The 27285-nt window shown below is 37.0% G+C and overlaps 1 protein-coding gene across 5 annotated transcripts; it reads left to right on the top strand.

The window, feature by feature from the left end:
• The first annotated feature begins 4001 nt into the window (after positions 1-4001).
• On the top strand, positions 4002-26113 carry LOC109009529 (helicase and polymerase-containing protein TEBICHI). 5 transcript variants are annotated; one of them, XM_035682715.1, is made up of 27 exons: positions 4002-4170; positions 4658-5106; positions 5308-5539; positions 5640-6521; positions 7386-7450; positions 7756-7861; positions 8009-8209; positions 8381-8581; positions 9443-9604; positions 9682-9921; positions 10106-10318; positions 10553-10903; positions 11047-11199; positions 11946-12164; positions 12716-12934; positions 13091-13208; positions 14080-15281; positions 15479-15676; positions 16036-16295; positions 22835-23024; positions 23167-23274; positions 23599-23951; positions 24260-24368; positions 24475-24612; positions 24859-24955; positions 25034-25218; positions 25325-26113. In XM_035682715.1, the coding sequence occupies exons 1-26, from the start codon at positions 4135-4137 to the stop codon at positions 25105-25107; spliced, it is 6576 nt and encodes a 2191-aa protein (XP_035538608.1). In that variant the 5' UTR covers positions 4002-4134; the 3' UTR covers positions 25108-25218; positions 25325-26113. The 5 variants fall into 5 exon arrangements, with proteins under 5 accessions (XP_035538608.1, XP_035538607.1, XP_035538605.1 ...); XM_035682714.1 differs by having other exon boundaries at positions 4658-5073; positions 14083-15281; positions 24859-25218; XM_035682712.1 differs by having other exon boundaries at positions 14083-15281; positions 24859-25218.
• The last annotated feature ends 1172 nt before the right edge of the window (positions 26114-27285 follow it).

Here is a 27285-nt window from a genome sequence, read left to right as displayed (position 1 = left end):
CTTAAATGAGTGAAACGATGACATTTTAAAGGCTGAAAGTAAAAAAAAAAATATAACAGAACGGCGTTGTTTAGGCCAAATGGCGCCGTTTCAAAATGACTTAATAACCCCCCCCTCTCTTCTTCTTCCCCGTATCGTCTTCTTCCTATCTGCAACTCTATTCTTCTTCCATGGCAGCAATGGCGTGAGGCTTTTTCTTCATAAGCTCAGTTACTCCTCCTTCACAGAAGATGTCGACGGTGGATCGAAGACCTCACCGATGCACGTCGAGATCGACATGATCGGTTTTCTCTCCCTAAACCCACGGTTTCAGCCTATTCCATAGACCCATGGCAGACGTCGGTGGTGTATCGGTTTTGCGCCAAAACCGACACCTAACCCATCAATATACATCCCTACTATAAACCACACCGCATTAAATGATTATGACAGAACAAAAAGTGGAGAAAACACTGGCTCTTCAAAGTCAAGTATAAAATGTCCCCACCATAAACATAGTATAAAAAGTTGATCCACAAGTACAAAAAGCTCTCTCTGATTCATTTAAGTTTACGCACGAACTACTAAGGAGATATATTGGTTTTAGCATCGAAGACTTCCCGACCACCACCAAGACCCACCACTCTCTGTATTTTCTCAATTGTCCAAATGAAAGACTCAAAACCCAAGTTGCTGGAACTCGGCTCAAAGACGTACGAAACACAATATTAACATTGTCATTACAACTTTTCAAAATTTTCATATAAAATATAATAAATAATTCAACTATCTCAAATCTCAAAACAATAATAATATTATAACAATATTTTATTCAACTTTCATCTCAAATCATCTCATCTCATCTCACTATCCAACCTGCACTTAAAAGTGTATTTTTCCTTTTAAATTGTTAACAAGTAATGGTATTCATTATGTAAATATATTTTAAAAAAATATAATTGTTTGACATAAAATGAATTATTCATCAGTTTTTGGAGTTGAGATTTTATCGAAACAAGTAATTAGTAATCAAGTGTCGTGTACCACTACCATAAAAATATATATATCTTCTTCTATATATATTTGGGCATTTAAAAATGCTGGATACAAGCGGCATACGTAACTGCTACGCAAACGGTGCCTAGGTGGAAAATGAAACGGTTCATTTTGGGTTTGAATGAAACGGCTCGTTTTGGCTCCCAGTCTCCCCTCCCTCGTCTTCCCCATTCTCCCTCCCTCCTTCGTCCGGCATCTCCCCAAACTTCTCTTACTCCTTCTCCTTTCTGGCATCTTGTTGGTGTTCCTCCCGTTCCAAAACAAAAGCTCTGAAAGTTGGCGTCAGAGCCAGAGGTACCCTCTAAGTTATTCTTCCCAAAATTCATCTCAGGGGAGCAACAATCTGGTGCCATCTCTAGCCCAACAAACAAATTAAGAATAAAAGTTTCTCAAAATTTCCCAAATACCAGTAAAGTTTACCATTTCCAATTCCAAGTTCGTAAACAAAGTCCTCTTTAAGTTGCAAAACCATGACAAAAATATCACTTTTTTCAAGGGTTCGGAAGGAACCAGATGTTCATTTCAAAAATTAAGCTCCATGATAGGTATTATAGGGCATGTTTAAGGATTTAAAGAAGATGCATTTGATCGAATTATTAACAAAAAATGGATAAAGAAAAAAGGTTTCCAATGCTAACCAGCGCAAGTTTCATTCCTGAGCTCTGACGCAGTGCATTCCTTTTTCAACCCCAAGACTACATAGAAGTCATTGCTCTTGCCTTCTTCGTTTTCCATTCTCCAATAAGCCACCACACAAACACAGAGAGCTTAAAAACACAGGGAGCACAACACAAAACAAATCAAACAAAACCAAGGCATTTTTTTTTCTTGTCGAAGAATTCACACAACCTACTGGCCTAGATATCAGACAAAAGCATAACCTCCTCTATATGTATCTTACAAAATCGGGACTACATCTTTGTGGGTTGGAACACGAGAACCTTGTATTTGATTTCTATGGCAAAGAAGGGGGTGGAAAGAAAATAAAATTAGGAAGAGAACATAAAAAAAAAAAAAAAAAACGATGAATTTGCTTAGAGTTAGAAATGGGAAGACTGAAGACGCTAAGGGCAGGTTTGGTAAACAAAACAAAATATAAAATTTTCATTTCATCTTATCTCATCATTACATATTTTTCAAATCTCTATACAAAATATAATAAACAATTCAACTTTTTCAAATTCTAATACACATTTTTCAAATCTCAAAACACTAATAATATTAAAACATAATATTTTAAACTTCAAAATAAAATACAAAATTTTCATCTCATCCCCAAACCTACCCTAAGATGAAGGTGAAGGAACGAACCGTTTTGAGAAAACCCACATAAGACGCTGAGATTGAAGACGCTCTTTTTTATTTTTCTTTTTTAATGTACGTGGCGTGGCCGATTGCCCACCGTTTGCGCGCGCGGCCTGACTGTCCCTAGAAGAACTGGATGTGGAGGTGGCGAGGACAACCCGGTCATAATTGAGTTGGACAGTCGGGTTGGAATGGAATTTCAATCATTTAGATCGCTGATTATTTTAATTTTAGTTTGTAACTTTATATTAGTTCATCCACATTGAGAATTACAAAAATGTGGCTGTAGGCTCATGCTAGTATTTTTTATCTATATTTCTTTATTTATTTATGTTTACATATATTTTTTAACATTTTTAAATATTTAAAATTTTTTTACAATATAATTAAAAAAATACTTTTCTAATCATTAAATAAAAAAGTAAAAAAAATCCCAACAGGAGCCCAGAGGACTAGCATCTTCATTATCTAAATAAGGCCAAATATAGAAATCCGAAAACTTACGTACAAAATATTCAAAATAACTCATTTAACTTGTACAGTACAATGTAGGAAAGAAAATCCTCAACAATCCCCCCGACTTAGGGTGAGATGTGAAATTTTTATTTTGGATGAAAGTTTAAAATATTATTTTTTAATATTATTATTATTTTGAGATTTAAAAAAATTAAATTATTTATTATATTTTATACGGAGATTTGAAAAATATGTAATGATGAGATGAGATGATAATTTTGTATTTTGTCCAACTCCCAAACTATCAAACCCGAAAAAACAGTTTTAAAAAGTGAAAATATTTCAAATATCAGAAAGATAAAAAAAAACAATAAAAAGAGAGAAAATTGTAGAGAGAGAGAGGGAAAGTTATTAAAAAAGGTTTATATTTTGAAGTGAAAATAAAACATGTTTACGTTTTTATTTTATAAAACAAAAAAAGAAAAATTATACTAATTATCTCTATATCACAAGCATGTTTTTATTTTTTAATTTTTTTTCATTAACAAGTGTGGTATAGGATACTTGAGAGTAATGCTCTAAAAAAAAAAGATGTAGCTAGCGGGGATGAGGGACGTCCTCCCAATCCTCACATATGGAAAAGAGAAATGCTAATGCCCAATTGTCCCTATTTTAACCTTTTATTTATTTTATTTATATTTTTAAATGATTAAGAAGATGATTATTAATGAATTTATATATATATATATATATATTTAAATATTTAAAAAATTTTAAAATAAAAAAGCACAATTACACCATTAATAACTTCGATAGAACAAAATATAGAACTGAGTAGCATTACCTTGAGAAAATCCCCAATTTCCCATCAGTCTCGTATCGTTAGAAAAGTAGGATTTAATTATAAATTTTGTATAAAAATTAAGAGTAACTCTATATATAATTATAAAGTATCGTGTAATTATTTAAAAAAATAAAATTTATTATTAAAAAATTAATTTTTTTCATACTGATTCTATATCTTATTTATTTTTATAAAAATAATTATGCGACCAATTTACCGTTATAAATGTTTTTTCTTGAAAATTAAACATCTAAAAATTAGCCAAGAGAAAAGAATTCCTCTTGAAAGACCTCGTCATGGAAATACATAAAAGGAAAAGGGCGCCGTTGCAAACTTTTCAAGATTGGCCAGGATTTACTATGCATCTACACCGACTTGGCGAATTAGAATTCAAATTGGCTCCGCCTCCGCGACGTCGCAACTAGGCTCCGAGAGCACGCGGCGGCGAAACAGCCAGGGTTTCGCGGACCGATCAGAAACTTACGTCTTTGATCATGGCGTCTGGATCGCCTCGGGGGCGCATCGATCAGGTCCTTTTCGAATCCAACGTCACTTTTTTCAAAACCTGAGTCCCAACGGTCGTCTTGATGCACATACTTTTTTTTTTTCTTTGGTATTTTATGCATTTTTTTCTTACTTTTTGGTTTAACTAGTAGACGAAGACAGCAAGAACGGGTATTATGTTCGTTTTTGAATAAAAGTCTTGCAGAAAGAACTTTGGTAAAATGGAAAGTCCCCGACCCACTGTCTGTTTGCTGTGAAAATTGGGTGAGAAAGAAGATATGGCATAATGTGGTATAGACTGCTTTTCCTTTTCATCTTCCACAACCAGGATAACCAAACCCGGCCTCAGTACTCCGTGAGAAAAATAAATTTTAGACAAGATTTACGGCTTTTAAATTGGGTCTTCTCTAAAATCAGTAGCCTAACTATAACTTGCTTTATAAGGGTAATGCCCGCTTTAACACAACTTGGTGGGGTTCTGCCCAATTTTGTGCTCGGTGTTATGTTATACAGTTTTTTGTTTCGAAGAAAAGGAAACAAACATCACCTGGTTTCAAGTCTGGGAGAAGCAAGAAACATGTGAAAGCTACATTTGAAGGCTCTCCAAGTGCCAAAGGTACTCTGGACAATTGTTTGGTGACTTCAAAAGATGATAACAGTCCTAGGTCTTCATATACAGTTCATGATTCCTTGGCTGGGCCAGATGCAGTCAGAAGAAATTTGGCACTGGAGATTTATAACTCTTCCAAGGATGAATTTAAGCAGCCCTTATTTTCAGAAGAATTGCACCCTGCAACATCTGAAGCAGTTGAAGTGGCTCAGAACGAAGCATCTCATGGATTATCTGTAATGGGTGATGCTGCAGTTGTAGATTTGGCAAAAGGTTCCTCAAAATTTCCCCACGGTGCGGATAATTCAGACCTAAAAAAGTTCGCTGCTGATTTCCTCTCTTTGTATTGTAGGTATTGTACTCTAAATATCAGGAACCATTTATATCTACATCCTTTACCGATGATTGGATTAGCATTTCTCATTGGCACTTTCTTCTGGATTGTTCTTTCCGCTAGTGGCATTGAGGATGATTCAGCGGTTGCACTGCAGTTACTTTATTCTCTAATTTTTGTTTTATGTTATTTAGATTTCTGAACCTCTAATATTTGCAGCGAGCGTAAACCAAGTGTAAATTCACAGTCAGAGCCAGAAGTGAATGAACATAAGAGACATTACAGCCCACTGTGCCTCGACAGGATGGATAAGACATCCAAGAAGAAGTGCAATACCAATGATTCACATTTAGAAGGTGAATTCACTTGCTCTAAAAAGAAAAATCATGAGGACATGCAGCCTGGTGATGTTGATAGAGCTGTATTATCAGTTTTTAGTTCTTCTAGAGAGGTAAGGTCAATTTTAAACAACTCAGTTATAAATCTTATAACCAGATTTTGATTATTCGATTTAAATATGATTTACTATCGTTATTATTTTTCCTGGTTAGGTTATTGATGGTGATAGTCTGGTTGATCTTCAACCATGCTTGAAAAAATGCAGCAATACGCCTAAATCATCTGTCAATACGACAGAATTACGTACACCGGGTTCTTTGACTGTTAAAGCATGCAGTAATGAGACCCCCAAGTCAATCCGTGGAAGCTCCATATTTTCACCAGGAGAAGCTTTTTGGAATGAAGCAATTCAATTTGCTGATGGTTTGTGTGCTCCTCTGGCCGCTGAAGAAACTCATAGTACAACCCGAGATCATGTCTTGAACTCGTGCAATTTGAGAAATGGTGTCTGTCATGACAATTCATTGAAAACATTAAATGAGGGTGAGAAGAGAGCCTGGAACATGGAGTTAAGTGCTTCTTTGGGGTCCCTGGGGAAGCATGCAAAAGATCTGCATAAAGAAGTATCCCCACTTCCTGTTAAGCATTTTGACTTCTCATGCGAGGGCAAAAACCTGAATGAAAGTACCTCACACCATCATGGTGTAGATGGTTCAAAATGTGCTACTCATAAAGGCAGCGAGCAATCTGAATGTGGTTCTGTAAATGTCAAAGGGCTAGAAACTAGTAATATCTTGATTCGATGTCGCAAAGCCCACTCAGACGAAAAGTTGCATGAGGTACAGGAGATGACTTCTACTATTGTAATCAACAAAGAGGCTGGGGGTATGTCATGTCCTGATAATGGTTGTATGACATCCAATTCACCAGTAAATGAAATCAAGAATTTGGTTCTTAACCATGAATCTGATGAAGCAAGTACTCCTTCAAGTTTTGTGCGTCTTGAAGATCGTTCAGATCTACACAGTTGGCTTCCATCTGAAATATGCAGTACATATAGAAAGAGAGGAATTTCAAAACTGTATCCTTGGCAGGTAGCTTTTAGCTTTCAATGAATTCAGTGATCTATTTGCTCATATGAATGGATTATGGATTAAGATGATTTTTGCAATTGTTATCATATTATTATGTGGCTTTAAATGGTTACTGCAGTGGTCGAGTGGGGCATGATATTTAAGTAGCTTTTTCTTCTGCCTTGAGCAGATAATATGTTGCTTATTGTTGCACCTCTTTCTGTGTTTTTCAATGGTCTTACTATTTATGTGCTTTAGTATCATATATGAGAAGTGTAGGCGCATAAGCTTCTTGGATATTCCTTAATTTGTTTATGAATTCAAAATTAAAATCTAATATTGGATTCATATCTCATACTTTGTTTTTTTAAGCTTATCATTCTTATAGTAAATAGGGGCCACTTCTATGTACTTATTTGGGAATTTTAATGAAGTTTTTTTACTTCTATAAAAAAGAGTAAATAGGGTCTGCAATTGCATGTGCAAACATAGGAAGGATTCGCAACATAGTTGTGTTTAAACTACTCAAGTTACACCTATAGGTATTTACCAATGGATCACAATGAATTACTCCTTCTATCTGTTTTAAGTGTTTTCTTTTCTTGTTTTGGAATGTCCCAGGGGACATCTACTTTTTAAAAGTTAATTCATTATTGCCCTTACATTTTGAAAAGATGCGTACAAGACTCATTAACCCATGTCACCTCTAGTACAGTATAACGGACATTTTAGAATTCAAACTAACACATATAAATTGGGACAAAGTGTGTGTGTGTATTTGCAGTATCTTTGGTGTATCCATATCATATTCCTATCGATTCAGCTGCCTGTATCCTTACTCCCTAGGCTTTAAAGCATAATGCACACACTTTTACCAAATTTCAGGTTGAGTGCCTTCAGGTAGATGGTGTTTTACAGAGAAGAAATCTAGTATATTGTGCATCTACAAGGTATTTTCCCGTGTATTTGGAATTCATCTTCAATTTTTTGTCATGCTATTGTTGCTTAATCTTTTTTTTTCTCATTCTTCTAGTTTTTCAAATACCGACCATTGTTTTTGAATGGTTGTGGCACCGAGATTGACTTTGTTCCGGGCATCCAGTGCCATTAAAGAGAAAAAAAAAACCATTGGCAGTTTCTAATTCACATATGCCATAAATTTATGCTCTTATTACATGCTTTTTTATTTTTTATAAGTGCTCTTATTACACGCTTTAACGTGTTATTTGTTATTTCTAATCCACATCTGCCACAGTGCTGGTAAAAGTTTTGTTGCTGAAATTCTAATGTTGCGGCGGGTCATATCAACTGGAAAAATGGCACTACTTGTCCTTCCTTACGTATCAATTTGTACAGAAAAGGTGCTTTACTGTTTTTCTATTGAACTTGAAGAAAGCATAAGTTAGTTATGGTTGACTTACTAAGCATGCACACGCACATACATAGAGAACAATATATATATATACATATGTATATATTATTTCTTGTCTCTGTCCTGATTGGTGTAGGCAGAACATCTGGAGGTTCTTCTTGAACCACTCGGGAAGCATGTTCGTAGTTATTATGGAAATCAAGGTGGTGGAACACTTCCTAAAGATACTTCTGTTGCTGTCTGCACAATAGAGAAGGCAAACTCTTTAATAAACAGATTGCTTGAAGAGGGTCGCCTATCTGAAATTGGAATTATTGTGATTGATGAGCTACACATGGTATTTTACTTGAAGCTTGTGGGATATTTTTCAATTGATGTATTATTATGCAGATATGTTGCTCAATTCACTTTATTTTCTCTTCCAAAGGCTTTTTCCATCTAGCTTCTTTAGGCTTGTGCTTTCTGATTATGCTACATAGTAAGTTCTCGCGCTTATATTTCTTAACAGGTTGGTGATCCAAGTAGGGGCTATCTTTTGGAACTTATGTTGACAAAGCTTCGTTATGCAGCTGGTGAAGGCAATTCAGAATCAAGTAGTGGAGAAAGTTCAGGTAGGAGCAGTGGTAAAGCTGACCCTGCAAATGGTCTGCAAATAGTTGGAATGAGTGCGACCATGCCAAATGTGGCGGCAGTTGCCGACTGGCTCCAAGTGAGTGGAACTGTAGATCATTAGTGAAGTTCTAGTGTTTTATTTTGATGTAAAGATCTGCTAGTGGCCAATCTGTTCTGATCCAACTGTCAGATCTTCTCCTTAAGAATGGTATGGAGGGTACAGATTGGCTTTAAGTGAGTGGAACTGTAGATCATTAGTGAAGTTCTAGTGTTTCAATTTGATGTAAAGATCTGCAAGTGGCTGATCTGTTCTAACCCAAATGGCATATATTCTCCATAATAATGGTAGGGTGGGTGAAGTCATGGGATCAAGATCTATTGGATGTGTTTAACTTGCCAAACACAGGAGGATAAATGTAAAGATCTGCAAGTGATCACACTTTTTAACATAAGAAGGGCATTAATGACTTAAAAAGCTTCTAATGCACCTATATGTGGTTAAGAAGGGCAATGATTTAACAATAGGGGCACAAATTGGTTCATAGATGTTTGAATGATACTCACTATCATCATTACATCTTAGGCTTTTCAATCTGATGGAAAGACTGCACTTGAAATATTTTATTTTTGGGGTTTCAGTTATTATATGTCACCTTCAGGTTAGTAAATAATTGCCGAGAGATAAATGTATATCAGGAAGCTTTAATCATCACATTTTTTTTTTAAGTATATCCTATGTATCTATAGTTCTCATGCTTTTATTGCTTATAAGAAAAAAACATTACTATTGTTGAACATGTTTTTAGGAATTTTATTCAAATAGTATTAAGGTGATCACATTATTGTTTTCATCTTGCCTTGGGGGAGAATATGAAGTGTTGCCACGTGATTGCTGTAGACTGTAATGTTCTTGTGTGGTCAATAAACTTAAGATTTATTTTTCTTAAATCTGATGCAGGCAGCATTATACCAGACAGAATTTCGACCAGTTCCATTAGAAGAATATATTAAGGTTGGCAACACAGTTTATAGCAAAAAAATGGACATTGTTAGAACAATTTCAAAAGCAGCTGATCTTGGAGGTAAAGATCCAGATCATATTGTTGAACTGTGCAATGAGGTAGGGGTTTCTTATGGCGCAAAACTGTTTTTATATTATTATAGAAGAACAATATGTATCAACCGAAAATATTTCAGGTTGTTCAAGAGGGTCATTCAGTGTTGATATTTTGCTCTAGTCGAAAAGGATGTGAATCAACTGCGAGGCATGTTGCAAAATTCCTGGAAAGATTTTCTGTTAATGTTCGTAACAATGAAAGCGAGTTCGTTGATATTACGTCAGCTATTGATGCCTTACGAAGGTGTCCTGTTGGATTGGATCCTATATTAGAAGAAACTTTCCCTTCTGGCGTTGCCTATCACCATGCTGGCCTCACGGTATTTAGGATTTTTTTTTATATTTTTATTTTGTTGGGGTTATGTGTCTCATTATTTTCTCATGGTATATTCTTGCTTACTTTCTTTTTCATTTGAATGACAAGAGTATTTTCTACTATTGATGACTTCGTCTGTTGATCCTTGTGAGATTTCCATATTTCTAAAGGTTGGGCTCGTTCTATAGGTTGAGGAAAGAGAGGTTGTTGAAACCTGTTACCGCAGGGGACTTTTACGCGTCTTAACTGCTACATCTACCTTAGCTGCTGGGGTTAACCTGCCAGCTAGGAGGGTCATTTTCCGACAACCCAGGATCGGTCGTGATTTTATTGATGGGACAAGGTACAAACAGATGGCTGGCCGGGCTGGTCGGACTGGAATAGATACACAGGGGGAAAGTGTAAGTTTTATTATGTAGTTCCTGTTTTTTGTATTGTTTTCCTGTGGTGATTACTGCTCTCTTTTTAATGTTTTAGTTTGTTTGTTGTTAATTTCACTAATGCTTGTTTGTTAGCATTTTTTGTTATATTTTAATTCCTCTATTTTCATTATTTTTTTGGCATATTTTGGTGAAGTCAAATCACTGCTTTTATATTAAATAGTTGATCTTTTTCCTGATAATTTACCCATTCAGGTACTAATTTGCAAACCGGAAGAGATCAAAAGAATTATGGGACTTCTTAATGAAACCTGTCCACCATTGCATTCTTGTCTGTCTGAAGATGTGAATGGAATGACTCATGCTATTTTAGAAGTTGTGGCCGGCGGAATTGTTCAAACTGCTAATGATATTCATCGATACGTTAGGTGTACTCTTCTCAATTCCACCAAGCCATTTCAAGATGTAGTGAAATCAGCCCAGGAATCTCTTCGGTGGTTATGCCACAGTAAATTTCTTGAATGGAATGAAGATACCAAGTTATATAGCACCACACCCCTTGGGCGTGCAGCTTTTGGCAGTTCTCTCTGCCCAGAAGAGTCTCTTGTAAAAATTGCACCTTCTATTTCCCTTTTGATTTCCAAACAATTCTTTCACTGTCTGTGCAAAAGTAATGTTGGTTTAAGTAATTGTTGGAACAGAAAAAATTGTAGTTGAGATTTACTATAAACTTTTGTTTGGTCTCCTAGATTGTGCTGGATGATCTTTCAAGGGCAAGAGAAGGATTTGTGCTTGCATCTGACTTGCATTTAGTTTACTTAGTAACACCAATTAATGTTGACGTTGAGCCAGATTGGGAACTATTCTACGAGCGGTTCATGGAATTATCTGCTCTTGACCAGGTAATTCTTCTTGAGTAATGCTAGATACAGTTCTAGAATGTGCAAGTCTTGTGTAGTCCCTTTGAAACAATGGTTAAATTGGGACCCACATGAAAAAAATCAATGACTCTTTCTGCTGGTTTATATTTGGATGTTCTGCTTCTCATCAAACACTGTGCTTCTATGACTTTGAATTAGAACTTCACTATGAACTACCTTTTGTGGTTCATATTTTGGAATGTTATTAGAGACTGGTTGGAGGCGAGTAACTGCTTTGTTAGATATGGGATGCTTTCTGGCATCATTATAGGCAACTGGCAAGTCTGAATGTATATTATGAATTTGTTTTTGTTGTTTTTTTCCCTAGCATTATTGAAAGGTGACTGCATGGGCTGTTTGGTGCTGTGAATACCATGAGGAGTTTGAAAAGCTTGACCTCTTTAATTGGATGTCTCTGGGGACACTGGCAAATTGTGGGTTTTTTTAAGAGCAACTCGAGATTTTCCAATTTCTTGAAACCAATACATAGCGTGGTTTCTTTCTTCATGATTACATGTGTATGTCCTTTTTCCAAATCAATCTTCATAATCACACTTATATTGTATGTGAAACATTGACTTGACTTATGTCCCCCGACTATAGCTTTTAGCTTTGCATTTACCTGTACAATTGAAAATACAAGTATATGGAGTTCGTTGTTTATTTTTTTGTGAATCGAATAGAATTTTGAATCTCTTAATTTCTTTTCTTAATTGCATAAAATGCAGTCAGTTGGCAATAGAGTTGGAGTGGTGGAACCATTTTTAATGCGCATGGCGCATGGTGCACCTATGCGTTCTTCAAATCAGCCAAGAGATTTGAAAAGGTTGCGAGGCAAACATGAAAACAAATTTGCGGTCACAAACAGTTCAATCCTTTCAGATGATCAAATGCGACGAGTGTGTAAACGTTTCTATGTTGCACTGATCCTATCAAGACTAGTGCAGGTGTCTATTATATTTCTTACTTTTCCCCAATCTGTGAATGTAAGCAACCCCAATATTTTGTATTGCATGTTTTTTATGAGGTTTGTGAATTTTTTATTTGACTGTGACTTGGGATAACGTGCATTCTATCTTGTAGTCTATCTTCCATGATTTTTTGTATGGATTGCATGTCAGATTGTATGAAATGGCCGAGTTGTTGCCGCCCTTGATATTTCTTGTTTATTATATATAGACTGTACAAAGAATCCAAAGCTGTCCACTAACTACCACTAACTAAATCAAGGAGTGCTGTCGTCCATTACTAAATCAAGGGATTGTTGTCGTCCATTGAATAATTGAAAGGGAAGAGTAAATCAAGGATTGTTGTTATCCACTAACTCAATCAAGGAGTGTTGTCATCCATTGACATTGCATATCTATTTGTTTGGTCACCTAGATATGACTCTAATTCCTCTTTATCTGGGAGGGATATTCTAATTCATTATTTATTTTTGGTTTTCCCCACCTTGCTAAATACAATTTTTTTTTTTAAAAAAAAATCTGGGGTGAAGGAAGTTCCTGTGGTGGAGGTTTGTGAAGCTTTTAAAGTGGCTAGAGGAATGGTGCAAGCCTTACAAGAGAATGCAGGAAGGTTTGCATCTATGGTTACCATGTTTTGTGAGAGACTTGGATGGCACGATCTGGAAGGCTTGGTTGCCAAGTTCCAAAATCGCGTTTCATTTGGAGTAAGAGCAGAAATTGTAGAGCTTACTTCAATTCCATATGTTAAGGTACCCCCTTTTGTCAAATTTCTTTTTGTTTATGCATTGAGGAGAACCTCACCAGTGGCTTTTGTAGTAATCTGGGATTGGGTTTTTTATGTTTGATTTTTAATGTGAGCATTCTTTAAATGGTCAGGGATTGACTATTCTACATTTGACTTTTAGGGTTCTCGAGCAAGATCACTTTACAAAGCCGGCTTGCGTACACCTCTAGCAATTGCAGAAGCTTCCATTCCTGAAATTGTCAAAGCTCTTTTTGAATCTTCTTCATGGGCTGCACAAGGTGATACCAGACATTTTCAGCATATGATTTCTTTAGTTAATAGTTATAATTTACATGTGATGCATGAAAACATCTATGTTCTGTACTGAATTTTTAAACCACAGGATCTTCTAGAACTTAAGCAGTATTTGATTTGATGTTTATTAATGAGATTGCTTGACATAACTGATGCAGAGTTGGTTTTTGGAAAATTTCTTTGTGGAGTTTCATATGTTAGATGAACTGCTTTCTTTTGGACTCGCAATATCGTTATTTTTCATGATTATCATCAGCCTTTTTTTATATGTTGGAAGCAGTTGTAATCTTGTTGTGCCCATCACAACAAGATTCTTTAATCTGAGGTTTTACACTCTCTTAGTCTTTATTCGTTTGCGGATAATATTTCCCATTGAGTAATGCTATGTGGTTGACTTTGTTTATTAGGTTGCATGATGCGTTGATTGTTGTGCAGGAGGTGTCCTGATTGTACCGTATTCATGATGGTTGGAGCTCTATTGCCCCACTAATCACACTTTCTATAAAAGTGAGGAAATGATTATATAACTAATCTGCTACTGAATAAAAAAAGGAAAATCGAGAGAGAGGACAAGAATAACAAAATACTGTTCTATTTAATCCCTGGCTTCAATATGGTTAGCTATTTTCAAAATAGATTCTTTTTGTGCCTCTTTATTAGTGGTGGTAGATTTTATGCTTTATACCCCTTTATGCTCTTATCATTCATTTCCTGCTTCCAGATTAATTTGTTCTCCTATAATTAATCTCTTATCAAAATATCTAATCCATACAAGTATTTTTTTTATCACCTATAAAACTGTATTATTTCTTATGTATATATTTAATACTCACAAGTAAGCTATATGAATGTTAGAAGGTTCAGCACAAAGACGGGTACAACTGGGAGTAGCCAAGAAGATTAAAAATGGTGCACGCAAAATTGTCCTGGATAAGGCTGAAGAAGCAAGGGCGGTTGCTTTCTCGGCTTTTAAATCACTGGGATTTAACGTTCCACACTTTTCTTCTCGACCCTTAATGTCAACTACCGTTGGCAATCAAGTGAGGCAAGGAACTGCAACTACATATTTTGGAATTGACACTAGCAGTAATTTTGATGTGGTGGAGCACATGAATCATATTTCCTCCAAGCCATCCATGGAAGAAAATGACAATTCTGATAAAGTCGCTTTGGAAAGTGAAGGAGAGAAGTTAATAAGAAGATCGGATATTGATTTGTTGGCTTCAGAAGAAGTAAACTCAACAGCTGCAGTACACTGTAACTTTGGTACTGAAACTTCTGTGGTACCAGTTGAAGGTTCTGTAACCGGTGGTGCTGAACTGAATGATACTGTTGGTAATACCAAAAGTGCAGACATTACAGACTCTATTCATTTAAAACAACCCAATGCCATTTCCAGGATAGGTGATGGGTATCTTCATTGTGGAGTACCAGAACCACACAACATTTTGTCTCTTGGCATTAAGAATAGCGTTTGTGGGAAAGGCCCTATCAATGCAATTAATACTCCTGGTGGATTTGATTCCTTCTTAGACCTCTGGGAGACTGCACAGGAATTCTATTTTGATGTCCATTACAACAAAAGATTGGATGTGAACTCTGTTGCCCCATTTGAAATACACGGCATAGCCACTTGTTGGGAAAATTCTCCTGTATACTATGTCAATTTGCCTAAGGATCTAATGTGGTCTGACAAAAGAAGAGAGGATTACTCATCCATGTGTATATCTGGTGATAAGAGTAGTGTTTCACTTCCTGAGAATTGGTCGGAGATAGTTGAACGAAGATGGAATAGGATTCGTGAAATATTGGGAAAAAGAAATGTTAGAAAATTTACTTGGAATCTAAAAGTTCAGATTCAGGTTCTTAAAATTCCTGCAGTATTAGTTCAGAAATTTGGTTCAGATCTTGCTGGGAAAAACATGGGCCTTGAACTAATAGACAACTCATACTTATTGTTGTCTCCAGTTAATATTAATGATGGAATTGACATGTCCATTGTCACATGGATCCTCTGGCCCGATGAGGAGAGAAGCTCCAACCCAAACCTGGAGAAGGTAATTAGAAGAATCATATCAATTAGTTTTGGAACAGATTATGTTTTTAGTTTTCACAATGCCAATAACTTTTTACTTTTTAATTTCTTAGGGCCAAATGAGTTTGAAAATTTTGAGTCTTGTTATTTAACTAATAGTACTATGGTGTTCATCATTTCTTGAACTGTCTTACGAAGCTGTGATCATGATACAAATAGGAAGTTAAGAAACGGTTATCCAGCGAGGCTGCAGCTGCTGCTAGTCAGAGTGGGAGGTGGAAGAATCAGATGCGAAGGGCTGCACATAATGGTTGCTGCCGTCGGGTTGCACAAACACGAGCTTTATGTTCTGTACTCTGGAAGTTGCTTCTTTCCGAAGAGCTTATTGAAGTCCTCATGAATATAGAAACCCCATTGGTAAGTTATCTTTTTCTCTACTTAGCAAAAAGTTTTCTTTTTCTCTCTGCTACATTCAGACTTTCTGATGTGTCTTGTCTTAGGTACCTACACGATGAGATAGTTTTGGAGCATGTAAATCGCAACATTCTTCTTCATCGTTTTTTCAATGAATTTTTGACCTTGATAAATCTCTTCATCCTTTTTTTTTTCAAACATGCAAAGCTATGTATGAAAAGCTGCTTTAGCCACTTTGGGCCAGGAATGCAATAGAAAGTCATTGATCCTTGGAACCATCTAACCAATTTATGGAAAAGATGCAGTCTTCTATTGACTAGATGCTTAAAGTATTCATGTTTATATGCTTGTGTGTGTGTTAGGTTAATGTTCTTGCAGACATGGAGCTTTGGGGAATAGGTGTTGACATGGACGGATGCCTCCAGGCACGTAATGTGTTGGCGAAAAAGCTGAGGCATCTTGAGAAGGAAGCTTATAAGCTTGCTGGCTTGACATTTTCATTATATACAGCAGCAGATATTGCAAATGTGCTGTATGGGCACTTGAAGCTTCCCATACCAGAGGGGCACAATATGGGAAAGCAACATCCAAGTACTGACAAGCATTGCTTGGATTTATTAAGGTAATGGTAGAGATATTTTGTTCCTGTTATGGCTCATTTCCCATCTAAAGATGAATTTTTATGTGGTAATTGGATCCTGTACTATTTTATGCTCCCTCCATCTTCTACACTTTTTTGGGCATAGCCAAGTACATGGTTGTATACAAGAGAAACACCTAGCTAGGGTTAGATCCATCTTCTACACTTAATCAGGACACAAAGGAAAAAATATACCCCCTTCTGATAGAGATTTTCCTCTTGAAAGAAAATATTTTGAAGATCGTATATTCAAAGTTGTGGAATTAGAGATATTCCTAAAATAGTGAAGGTGGCACTTCTGGGTAGTGTGATGAATAAGATATTTGACTATTTGAAATGGAGAAACAATATGGGACTATGTGAAATAGAAAGGAAAATCAATCCTTCTAGGTGGAGGGTGTTTATTCCAAGTAACTATTCAAAGTCTGCAGTCGAGTTCATCTTTGTTTGTGATAGACTGAGTTACTCTTTTTGAGGATCAGTCTCATATACATCAATGTTGATTTGGAAAGTGCTTGCATTGGCCATACATAAAACCTGCATCGGTGTTCATATAGTGATACAGATGAATTTTCATTGTCCATTGTGTTTATTAGAATCGACAGTATATAAGACTTGAATTTGTTGGGGTCAAATCTCCAACCCTATGTTGTTAGAACCATTTAAGGTATCTTTGTAAGGCCAACAAGCTTAAAGTTATATATGCTATTGACTTGTCGGTCACTTGCTTGCCTTAAATGTTGTTGGAGTATTACTCTGTTGAAGCAATTCCAGGTAATGGCAGCATTATCAAAGAAGTCAAAAGCATTATATTTCTTTAGAAAACCTTTGCTGGATAATGCAATGAACGGTATGGTGGATAGGATTATTTTGTTTCATAATGGGAGTAGGAGATTCATGGTTCGATCTTTGTACAAGGTGTTAATAGTCCAGACCCATAATCCTTTTCCTTGGAAGTGTAATTGGAAATGTAAGGTTCCGCCTAAGGTAGCTTTCTTTGTTTGGACAGCTGCTCTTGACAAAATCCTTGCTATAGATAATCTGAGAAAACATGGGCATATTGTACTGATAGGTGTTACATGTATAAGAAAGGTGGGGAATCTGTGGATAATTTATTATTAGATTGTGAGGCGGCTGGGATTTTGTGGAATGATATCTTCAACAGGACTGGTTTTGCTTGGGTTATGTGTTGTAGGGTGGTGGATCTACTTGCTTGCTAGAGAGGCCTTTAGGGTAGCTCCCAAATAGCTGCTGTGTGGAAAATGATTCCCATGTCTTATGTGGTGTTTGGCTGGAGAGAAATGGTCGGTACTTTGAAGATCAGGAATGTCCAGTGGGCGTTAAAGAGATTTTTCTTCAATACTTTATTCAGCTGGGCAATTGTCATTGATTTCAATGGGCTAGTTTTCATGATTTTCTTGTAGCAGTTCCTAGTATGTTTCCTTTTTATACTGCCTGTATACTTGGGCTATGCCTGCTTCTTTTATAAATAAAAACTTTATTTTACCTATCAAAAAAATGGTTTCTTGATAAGTAAATTTTTTTTATTTATAATAGTAGAAGACTAGGCAACACCCGAGTGCACGGGATGTATACAAGAGCATACACCTAGTTAGATATATTTTTGTGGATAATTTCCTTGAAATATATATTATTTTTATAAGTAAAAGGAAAATTTGTTCATACTAAAAGAGAAATAAGCGAAGCCCAAGTGCATAGGACGTGAAAACACCTAGTGAAGAGCTATCCTGGAATATATGCAATTTTCTTGGGCATGTATATGTTTCCCTCTTCTTTCAATCATCAGATTGTAAATTATTAGTTGAGGAAAAGATTTGTAAAATACTTATCAAAAAAGGAAAAGATTTGTAAAACAGCTATGCCATGCTATATATAAATTGTTAGGGAAGAAAGGTATGGCATACTCAATAGTTGCTTGTTACAAACGGGTGATGTTGAGACTAATGCATCGATATCATTAAAGGCAAGTGAGGAAAGAATTTGTTCTCAAGAAGGTAGAGGTGACTGCAAGCAATATGAGGGGAGGTTTTTTAAGATATTTTACCTTGTGCTATGAAACTTCCTCTGCGACGTAACCGAGTATTTCATTATGTTGAAGGTGTCAACAAGACGAAAGGATGGTGAAAAAGAAGGGCAGGCAGTAACTGAGAAAATTTGTGAGTGCTTAGGAGACAATAGTTTCATATAATTAGACTTAAATCCTTGGGTCATGGCTTTGTAAGTGAGATGGGGAATCCATGGGTTATCTTTTATTACAATGAGACGTAGCTGGCACATTATAGCAAGTTATTTTTCAACTTGCTACGGTTTAATTGGGTGATGCCAATAAGTGTGGAAGATCTCTTTGCATGCTGGAAGGGGCAGTTTGTGAGCCAGCACGGTAAGACCTTGTGGAAGATGATGCTGAGTTGTTTGATGTAGTGCATATGGAGGGAAAGAAATTGCCAAAGTATTAACAATATAGCAAGGAATATTGAAGGCCTTAAGGCGCTCTTTTTAAGTACACCAGCACTGGATGGCAGCCAACCTTTTGTCTCTCAAAATTTAATTTCCTGGACTTTCTTGCTCTCTTTTCTCTCTCTCAATAGGTGTGTTTTGTTGTGTACCCCCCTGTGTTTTGACTCTACCTTTCTTACTTCTCTTGATCATTAATTAAATTCATCTTAGTTAAAAAAAAAAAAAAATTCTTCTAGAAAGCATTTTACATTTAATAGATGAGTTGTAGTGCATCCCTGCCTGTTGAAATTGTATTAATTTATCTCCTCCTGAATCCTTAAAATTTTGTCCCTTTTAATAATATGCAGTGTTGTGCTTATTTTGTAAGTACTAAGAATTTTATTGATGTGGAGAAGTTTATGGTTGATGCAGATTTTAATAAGGTGTTTTTTTTTTTTTTTTCAGCAAGTAAAATATTCATAGATAAACTAGTAGATTACAGGTTACAAGTTCTAATGGGGTGGGAGTCCCCTATAGTCTTCCCAAAACCAGCAGATACATCACGAAAATAAGGAAAAATGGATCTAGAGCCAAAAGTTTGTCTCACACCCATTTTCCACCTGGGGAAGCTGCTTGAAGCGGTTTTAATATGGTCTGATAAACAAACTATATTACAGGGTTGTGTACTGCATCTTGTTGGTCTGGACTGGCTGGAAGAGACTTTCACGTCCACTTTCAGCTGATCCTTGGTTAGAGAAAGCAGGAACGTAAGAACGTAGCAACTGGAGGATGAGTCGATATGCCGGCATATGACCTTTACTGTCTATGGTGGCACGTGTGGTTTATGCGCCACTCTAGGAGATAAGGCGGTGGTCGGATGTTAGAGATCCGAAGCCACTAATCCTAGTGGTGCCGCGCGTGACGGCGACATGTTAGGGACCTCAGTATAGTCCCTAAACATTAAGGGTCCACTAACTTGCCTTGCCTTGTGATGACCGAATGACTCTTGCTAACTTGCTTGGCCTTGAACGAATTGTGGCAATGGAGGGTCCCTAGGTTGATGGAGGTATGGTGTCTAGTGATGAAATTGATGATGATGATGATTTCAGATGATCTAAGTGATAATTTGGTGTGTTTGATGTAATGTGGAATGGCTTGAAGGTTGCCCTTGATGTTGGCGCCACTTGGGTGATGCTTAGGGTTGGTATGGTGAAGTGAGGCTAGGGTTTTGGGTGATGGCTAAGGGGGATTACGAAATTGGGAAGTGATGGACTAGGGTTGGCATGTAGGATGAGTTGCTAGGGTTTGGAAGGATGTGGATGAGTGAGGCTAGGACTCCTAAATTGTGGGAGGCAATTTAGGGATGATCGGAATCGGCTAAGGCTTGGAAAGGAAGGATTTGGTGGTGTTTGAATGAGTCTAGGATTTTTCCTTGAATTAAGGAATTGGAGATGGAAGATAGGATTTGGATATGACAAGAGGATGAAGATCCTTGGTGGGATTTGGAAATATGGAGAGAAGTGAGCTAAGAGTCCTAAATTGTAGGAATTAGTTTAGGAATGATTGAGTTTCGGTTTAGGTAAGGGATGAAGGTCTTTGGTTGACTTGAGTGATTCTAGGAATGGAGAGATTTTAACGTTTGGATTTATAAGATGAGGTGAGGATTCCTAAAATGTAGGAATCTCCTTGTGGGACTCTAGGGTTTTGACTAGGGCTAATTTGGATGAAGGGAGGCTAACTTTGGAAAGTAGAATTTATGGAAATATGGGATTGGAAAGATGGAGGATTACAATGTGTTTGTGAGGCAAGAAAACACAAGAAAATATATGAACATTCAAGAAAATAAATGAACAACAATAGATTATATGAATATTGAATAGAGAATGGAAAATATGCAAGAGATGGATAATTGAATCAACACCTATTCACGAATTGCAAGGTGATGAAATACAGATAGATCAATGGATAGATAAATGGACAATACCTATTCACGAATTGCAAGGTGTTGATCCTCTCCTTGGGATTCACGAATTGCACCCAAGTAGCCCAAGTGCAAAGGCACCAAATTGATCTCAAAACAAATAAACCGTCCACAAAGGAATTTGCCAAAAAGATGTAAAATGAAATGTCTAAGGTCCTATTTAAAACAATAACATAAGTGAGAAACCTTAAAAGGCCCCATTGTAAAATATGTCTTGGGTGGGCCTCATGATGGCCCGTGTCATATGTTAGCCCTTGGTGGCCTAGGCTGACACATGGCATGGGTCATGGGCATGGCTGGCATCCTAGCATGCGTGTGGCTGACATAGCCTAGGCAAAGGGTCTGGACGCTGGGGCTGCTGCTGCATGGGCACGCTGACATGCTGCTGGGGCTCGTTGGGCTAGGCGCATGGGGCTGTTGGTTTGCTAGCATGGCCCAAGTAAGGTGCTTGGGTGCTAGGGTTGCGTGCGCTAGGTGTGCTGGGTGCGCTGTTGGCATGCTATGCGCTGTGAGTGCTAGGCGGGCTACGCGTGCTGGTAGGGTTGTCACTAGCCTCGCTGGGCATCCTGGGCGTGCCCCTGCCATGGCATGCCTGCGGGGCTGTCATGGCCTTTGGGCATGTCCTGGGCATGTCATGGCATGCCTGTGGGGCTGTCCTCGGGGCATGTCAGCGGCAGTGTCAAGGCATGGGCCGTGGGGCTGTCTAGCCTTGTCAGTGACAGTGTCAAGGCATCAACCATGCCCATCAAGGCTTGTCATGGTATGGTTGGCAACTTGGCCGTGGGCCACAAAACTTGGGGTTTTTACAAGGCTCTCTCTGGCGTGGTATGAGCAGTGCATGAGACTCATGCGCCGCTCTTTTGAGCAGTTTTCTTCTACCGTCTAATAGATCAGCGGCTGGAGAGTCTGCTAGCAAGGCGCGTGGTGGTCGTAGGTGGCCGGTAGGCAGTAGGTCGGCGCATCTTGGTGCTACGGACGGAAAATGACGAAAAAAGGGAAAAAAAAATCTATGGACAGCTCCGGCGTTGGCCGGACAGGAGGAGGGAGGGAGGAGCTGAAGCTCCAACCCCCCTCTGGGCAGAGGAAATGGAAGGATGCTAACGGTTGGGTAGAGAGAAAAGCACCTCTGGAGAGAAAAGGTTCTATGCTTTCACAATTTTCCAGATTTTAATAAGGTTATTGGTGTTGAAGGAGGTCCAACTGTGTTTTATATGGTTTGAAATGCACTTTTTTTTTTTTTGGCAAATAAGTGAAAAAAAAAGCACATGTTTACATGTGATACCCCATATGATATGGATAAGGGTAGGTGGTGTATGAGATCCCACATTGCTTGGGAATGAGAAGTTCTTGCTCTTTATAAGGTTCCAATGGGGTTCTAATTGTATCATTGACTAGTCCTTTTGGAGTATAGGCCATGTGGTTTGGGTCTTCTATTGGGACGTTACAAATGGTATCAGAGCCCATCCCAACCAGAAATGTGGGACTTGAGCCGTGCCACCTACAATGGACAGGCCCGACGAGGACGTCGGGAATTTAAGGGGGGTAGATTGTGATACCCCATATGATATGGATAATGGTAGGTGGTGTATGAGATCCCACATTGCTTGGGAAGGAGAAGTTCTTGCTCTTTATAAGGTTCCAATGGGGCTCTAATTGTATCATTGACTAGTCCTTTTGGAGTATAGACCATGTGGTTTGGGTCTTCCATTGGGACGTTACATTACATGTACTGGTGACATGTTATTCAGGGTAATATGTATCTGCATGCCCTCTACTCTACTTGCTGATTTTCCTTTCAAGTTTTTCCTTTGGATAGCAAGGCTTAAAGTGATAGAAATTCTTGTTCAATGATTGTTCCAGATTTAGGTTGAGTGGGTATAACAGAGAAAGCACACGCTAGAGCCTTCTTAATTTTACTATATGATATGTCTTGAATTTTTCTATTGCTCTGCTTTCATCTCATATACATATGTATTTCTCTATATTGTGCACAGAGCATTCTAGAATATAGGATTTTCATGGCCTATCTCACATTTGCTAAGCTATGCATACCAACTGCCAACTGGATGTGATTTCATTTCAGGCATGAGCATCCTATTATTCCAGTCATTAAAGAGCACCGTACATTGGCAAAGCTCCTAAACTGCACATTGGGATCAATTTGTTCAATGGCTCGACTATCAGTGAGGACGCATAGGTACACACTTCATGGTCATTGGCTCCAAACGTCAACAGCAACGGGTCGGCTTTCAATGGAGGAACCTAATCTTCAGGTTTGATTTCTTATCCCTCATTTTCTTCTTTTTGCTAAGTTAAATCTAAAAACTAGTGTAATGAACTATTATTGTAATCCCTTTTTATATATATATATATATATTATTTATCCTCATTGTTATTACTTTTTGAATTTTGCAGTGTGTTGAGCATGTGGTTGACTTCAAAATGAACAAGGATAAAGATGGTGATGACACCAGCACTGAGCCTTACAAAATTAATGCTCGTGATTTTTTTGTTCCTACGCAGGTAATGATCTTGTGTATGTGTGTTTATGGTCAGATTCACTTCAAATTGCTCCATTTTTTTTTATTGACGATCCAATTTTATTAAAAAGGCAAAGGGATGCAACATAAGTACAGTGTGTATCCAAACTTCTAGAGAGTGTCTCTCTTATATACTTTTTGTGTACTCGGATTGTAACTTTTGAACTTCTTAATAAAGATTATTATTACTTAATACAAAAAATGTACTTGGGTTTTTGCGTTGGGGCAAGGTTGGGGGAGGGGGCAGGGAATAATTTCCAAGTCTGTATTACATTCTGGTTTATTTCATTCCTAATTTTTATTGCAGGATAACTGGTTACTGTTAACAGCAGATTATTCTCAAATAGAACTGCGGCTGATGGCACACTTTTCTAAAGACTCCTCACTAATTGAACTTCTTAGTAAGCCGCATGGGGATGTTTTTACTATGATAGCTGCAAAATGGACTGGGAAACCTGAGGATTCTGTTGACTCCAATGAACGAGACCAGACTAAGAGGTTGGTGTATGGCATTCTTTATGGAATGGGTGTGAACACCCTCGCAGAACAACTGCATTGTAGCTCGGGAGAAGCTGCAGAAAAAATCCAAAGCTTTAAAAGTTCTTTTCCTGGTGTTGCTTCTTGGCTCCATGAAGCAATTGCATCTTGCCGCGAGAAAGGGTGAGGATATTTTCTTGTTTTTCTTCTTGCTCATCACTATTCTCAAACAAGGATAAAGATAACGCAAGCAATGGACTGGGAATTTAGAAATTTCCTTTTGTTAGGTTATTTTCCTTCATTTAAACTGATGACTTTGAAGATTGACAAGATTTATATCTTTTTAAATTGTTAGTTATCAAACAACAACTCATGTTCTTTCATTTATCATTTACCTTGTAATTGGCGTTAAATGTTTGCTCTAATGGCATGTCTATCTTCCTGTTTGTGTAATATAAGCTGTTACTTATCTAAGCACATTTGTGTTCTAGATATGTGGAAACCCTCAAGGGGAGAAAGCGTTTCTTGTCAAAAATTAAATTTGGAAACAATAAGGAAAGATCAAAAGCCCAGAGACAAGCTGTCAATTCTATTTGTCAGGTAAAACTTTTTTCTGTTGTGGTGGGGATGGGAATGGGAATGGGAATGGGTTTTAGATTTGGTGTAGAGTAAATAATATTCATGTGTTAATAGTGGATTTTTATAGGGATCTGCTGCCGACATTATTAAGATTGCAATGATAAATATTTACTCTGTGATTGCCAAAGGAGTTGATAAGCCTGACTCTGGTTCACTTACAACACAGTCTGAAGTTCTCAAAGGCCGCTGCCGAATTGTATTACAGGTCACTTGGGAACACTGCTTACTTCTGTTGTTTTCTATACTTTTTTTCATCCTTCATGTATTTCCACCAATCTGAAAATGCCAGAATATACGAATAAGAAAGTAGAAAAATAAAGATGGAAGTTCATCCTTTTATCTTCTTCAATGTATTTGCTTTTACAAATCTTATAAAAAAAAAGAAAAGGTATTTGCTTTTACAGTATGTGCTTCGTGAAAATTGACAGATGCTCTTGTCATTGCTCTCCAGGTACATGACGAATTGGTACTGGAAGTTGATCCTTCCGTGACAAAGGAAGCTGCATTGTTGTTGCAAATGAGCATGGAAAATGCTGCCCTTCTTCTTGGTATGCTATCTATGGTTCAAAATTTTTATATTCTGAGAACTTGTTCCTTCTGTAGTTTATTCATGATTTGTTTTTCAGTTCCTTTGCACATCAAACTGAAAGTGGGAAGAACGTGGGGTTCTTTGGAACCCTTCCAGGCTGACCAATTTTGAGATGAGCTATTATGCCTGATCGTGAATTCTAGGGGGAGGTTTTATTCTGGCAAAGGAAACAGAAAGTGTGTCATGACATTCAATGGTGCTGATTGATGGACATTTGAAGCAGTATGTTAATTTTGATCGAGTTAAATGCCAATCATCAGTTTTCTTAGTTATGAATCAGCACATCCCTTCACATATTCTCGTGCCTGATTTAACTCTTCATACACAGGGCAGCCATCTGATCTATTCTAGTCATGCAGAGGGTGTTACGACTTAATTGAATCACTTGAGTTGCAGTTTTGTTCTATATTGGCTGTCATTGGGAAGGTTTGCTTTGAAAGAAGATATTTGAGAGGTTTGAACATCCCTGGGACCGTAGCCAGACAGATCTTGCATTTGGAAACTGGCAATCCATAAATTACCTTTTGGTAGAAACACTGAAGTTAGCGATGGGATTTTTGGCTTGAACTGATGGTAGCCTGAAAAGGGGCAAAATCAAATGAGGCCTAGGCAAAACATCAACGATTCTTCAAAACCCTTTTTTTCTGCAGGGTTTAAAGGATCATTTGCTCACTCAGGAGCAAAGTTTTGGCATAGCTTTGTGTTCGTTGTGCCATTCACGCAGAGCTCTGAAAAAGCATATTTCCTTTGGTTGCTTCTGTTCTATAAATAAATGGAGCAGCAATATCATGCATTCGGATTGGGCTGCCCTTGTTATCATCCGGAACCGGAATGTCACCTATGCTGTTCGGAAGAAAAGATGCTCACATTGAGAAGGATAAATGAAAAAAATAAAAACCATGAGATAGCAGTGAAAGGGGTCGAATTTTTCATGTTTCACGAGTTTTTTTTTTTTCCTTGCAATAAAAAAATGTCAGCATTGGGCATTGAGTTATGATGTATACCACTTTTCCACCTCAGATGGAGCAATGTTCATCACACCTCCTTTTAAGGGTTGATGAATAATGACGCATCTAACACATGAGTGTAATATGATTAGTAGAATATAAATAGAACGATAGTGTAATATACAACATTATCAGTTCAATTCTTTTTATATTTATGTTGTAGTTTTTACTTTTCTTTTCTTTTCAGAATGCCTGTTATCTTCTTTTCTCTCTCTTTTTTGGGAGGACGGTTAAGGATTTTTAGCTGTCTTACATACTCACAATTTTGGCAACACAACTGTTTTTAAGTATTTTTAAGTATTTTTAGATATTTTATTCCAAAATATCACTTAAGCAAAATATTTTTAATTTTAAATCTTTAATTTTTTTCATCTAATCATTATAATTTTTTTAAACTTCGAGACAAAATATAAAAAATAATACTAATTTTTTAAATTTTAAAATAAAAATATTTAAATTTTATAATTTTTTTATTTAATTTTTTTCTCTCTTTTATTAAATTCAACAAAACATTTCAACTCAAACTATTTATTAATTCTAACGCCCTCAAAAGTCACGCCGAAATTGGACATGGCTGTTAGAGTAGAAGACGAGAGAATGCAGATGAGAAGGCATTAACAGAATATGATTCTCATCTTATATTGATGTGTACTGCTGTGTGTGTATATATATACATTGTGAAAAGGAATAAAAAGGGAATAAAATCTGTTACATGTAACCGTACGCAGACAGCAACAACCTAAAGTCCCTACGGTATTTACAAAGGAATGCATATCTGCTGTTTGAGGTATTGCTCAGCTCACATACAACTAAGGTACATCAATGATATCTATTCTAATAATGGCAGCCTAGAGGGGGCAGCAAGGAATTCCCTTTTTGTCTCCCTTACATTGGACAGTCCTTTTAATATTATTTAGGAAACTGTAATTGTAAGCTGTGTTTTCTCTAAAAAGGGAAGATCATTAAGCTTAAATTTTTCAGACGGGTAAGATCTATTCTTATATTTTCTTTCCAATTAAGTTTGATCACATTTAAATAAATTCACTTATATTTATCATTTTTTTTTATTTTTTTCATAAACTTAAAAGATGGACTACTCAAAATAATTAATATGTCAACTATCTTAAGAAAAATGCTTGTTGCAAGCGTCTGGTGCAAACAACGTAGAAACGTGATTGACTTAGAGATACTTGATAAGAGAGAGATCGAGATGATGAGAGAGATGAGAGAGAGCTAAGGAGAGGGAGAGACCGTGCTTTTGGAGCTGATGAGATAGAAAGAC

This window comes from Juglans regia, chromosome 11 (genome assembly GCF_001411555.2).
Source record: "Juglans regia cultivar Chandler chromosome 11, Walnut 2.0, whole genome shotgun sequence".
Lineage (NCBI taxonomy): Eukaryota > Viridiplantae > Streptophyta > Magnoliopsida > Fagales > Juglandaceae > Juglans > Juglans regia.
This window is presented reverse-complemented; position numbering and strand designations above follow the sequence as displayed.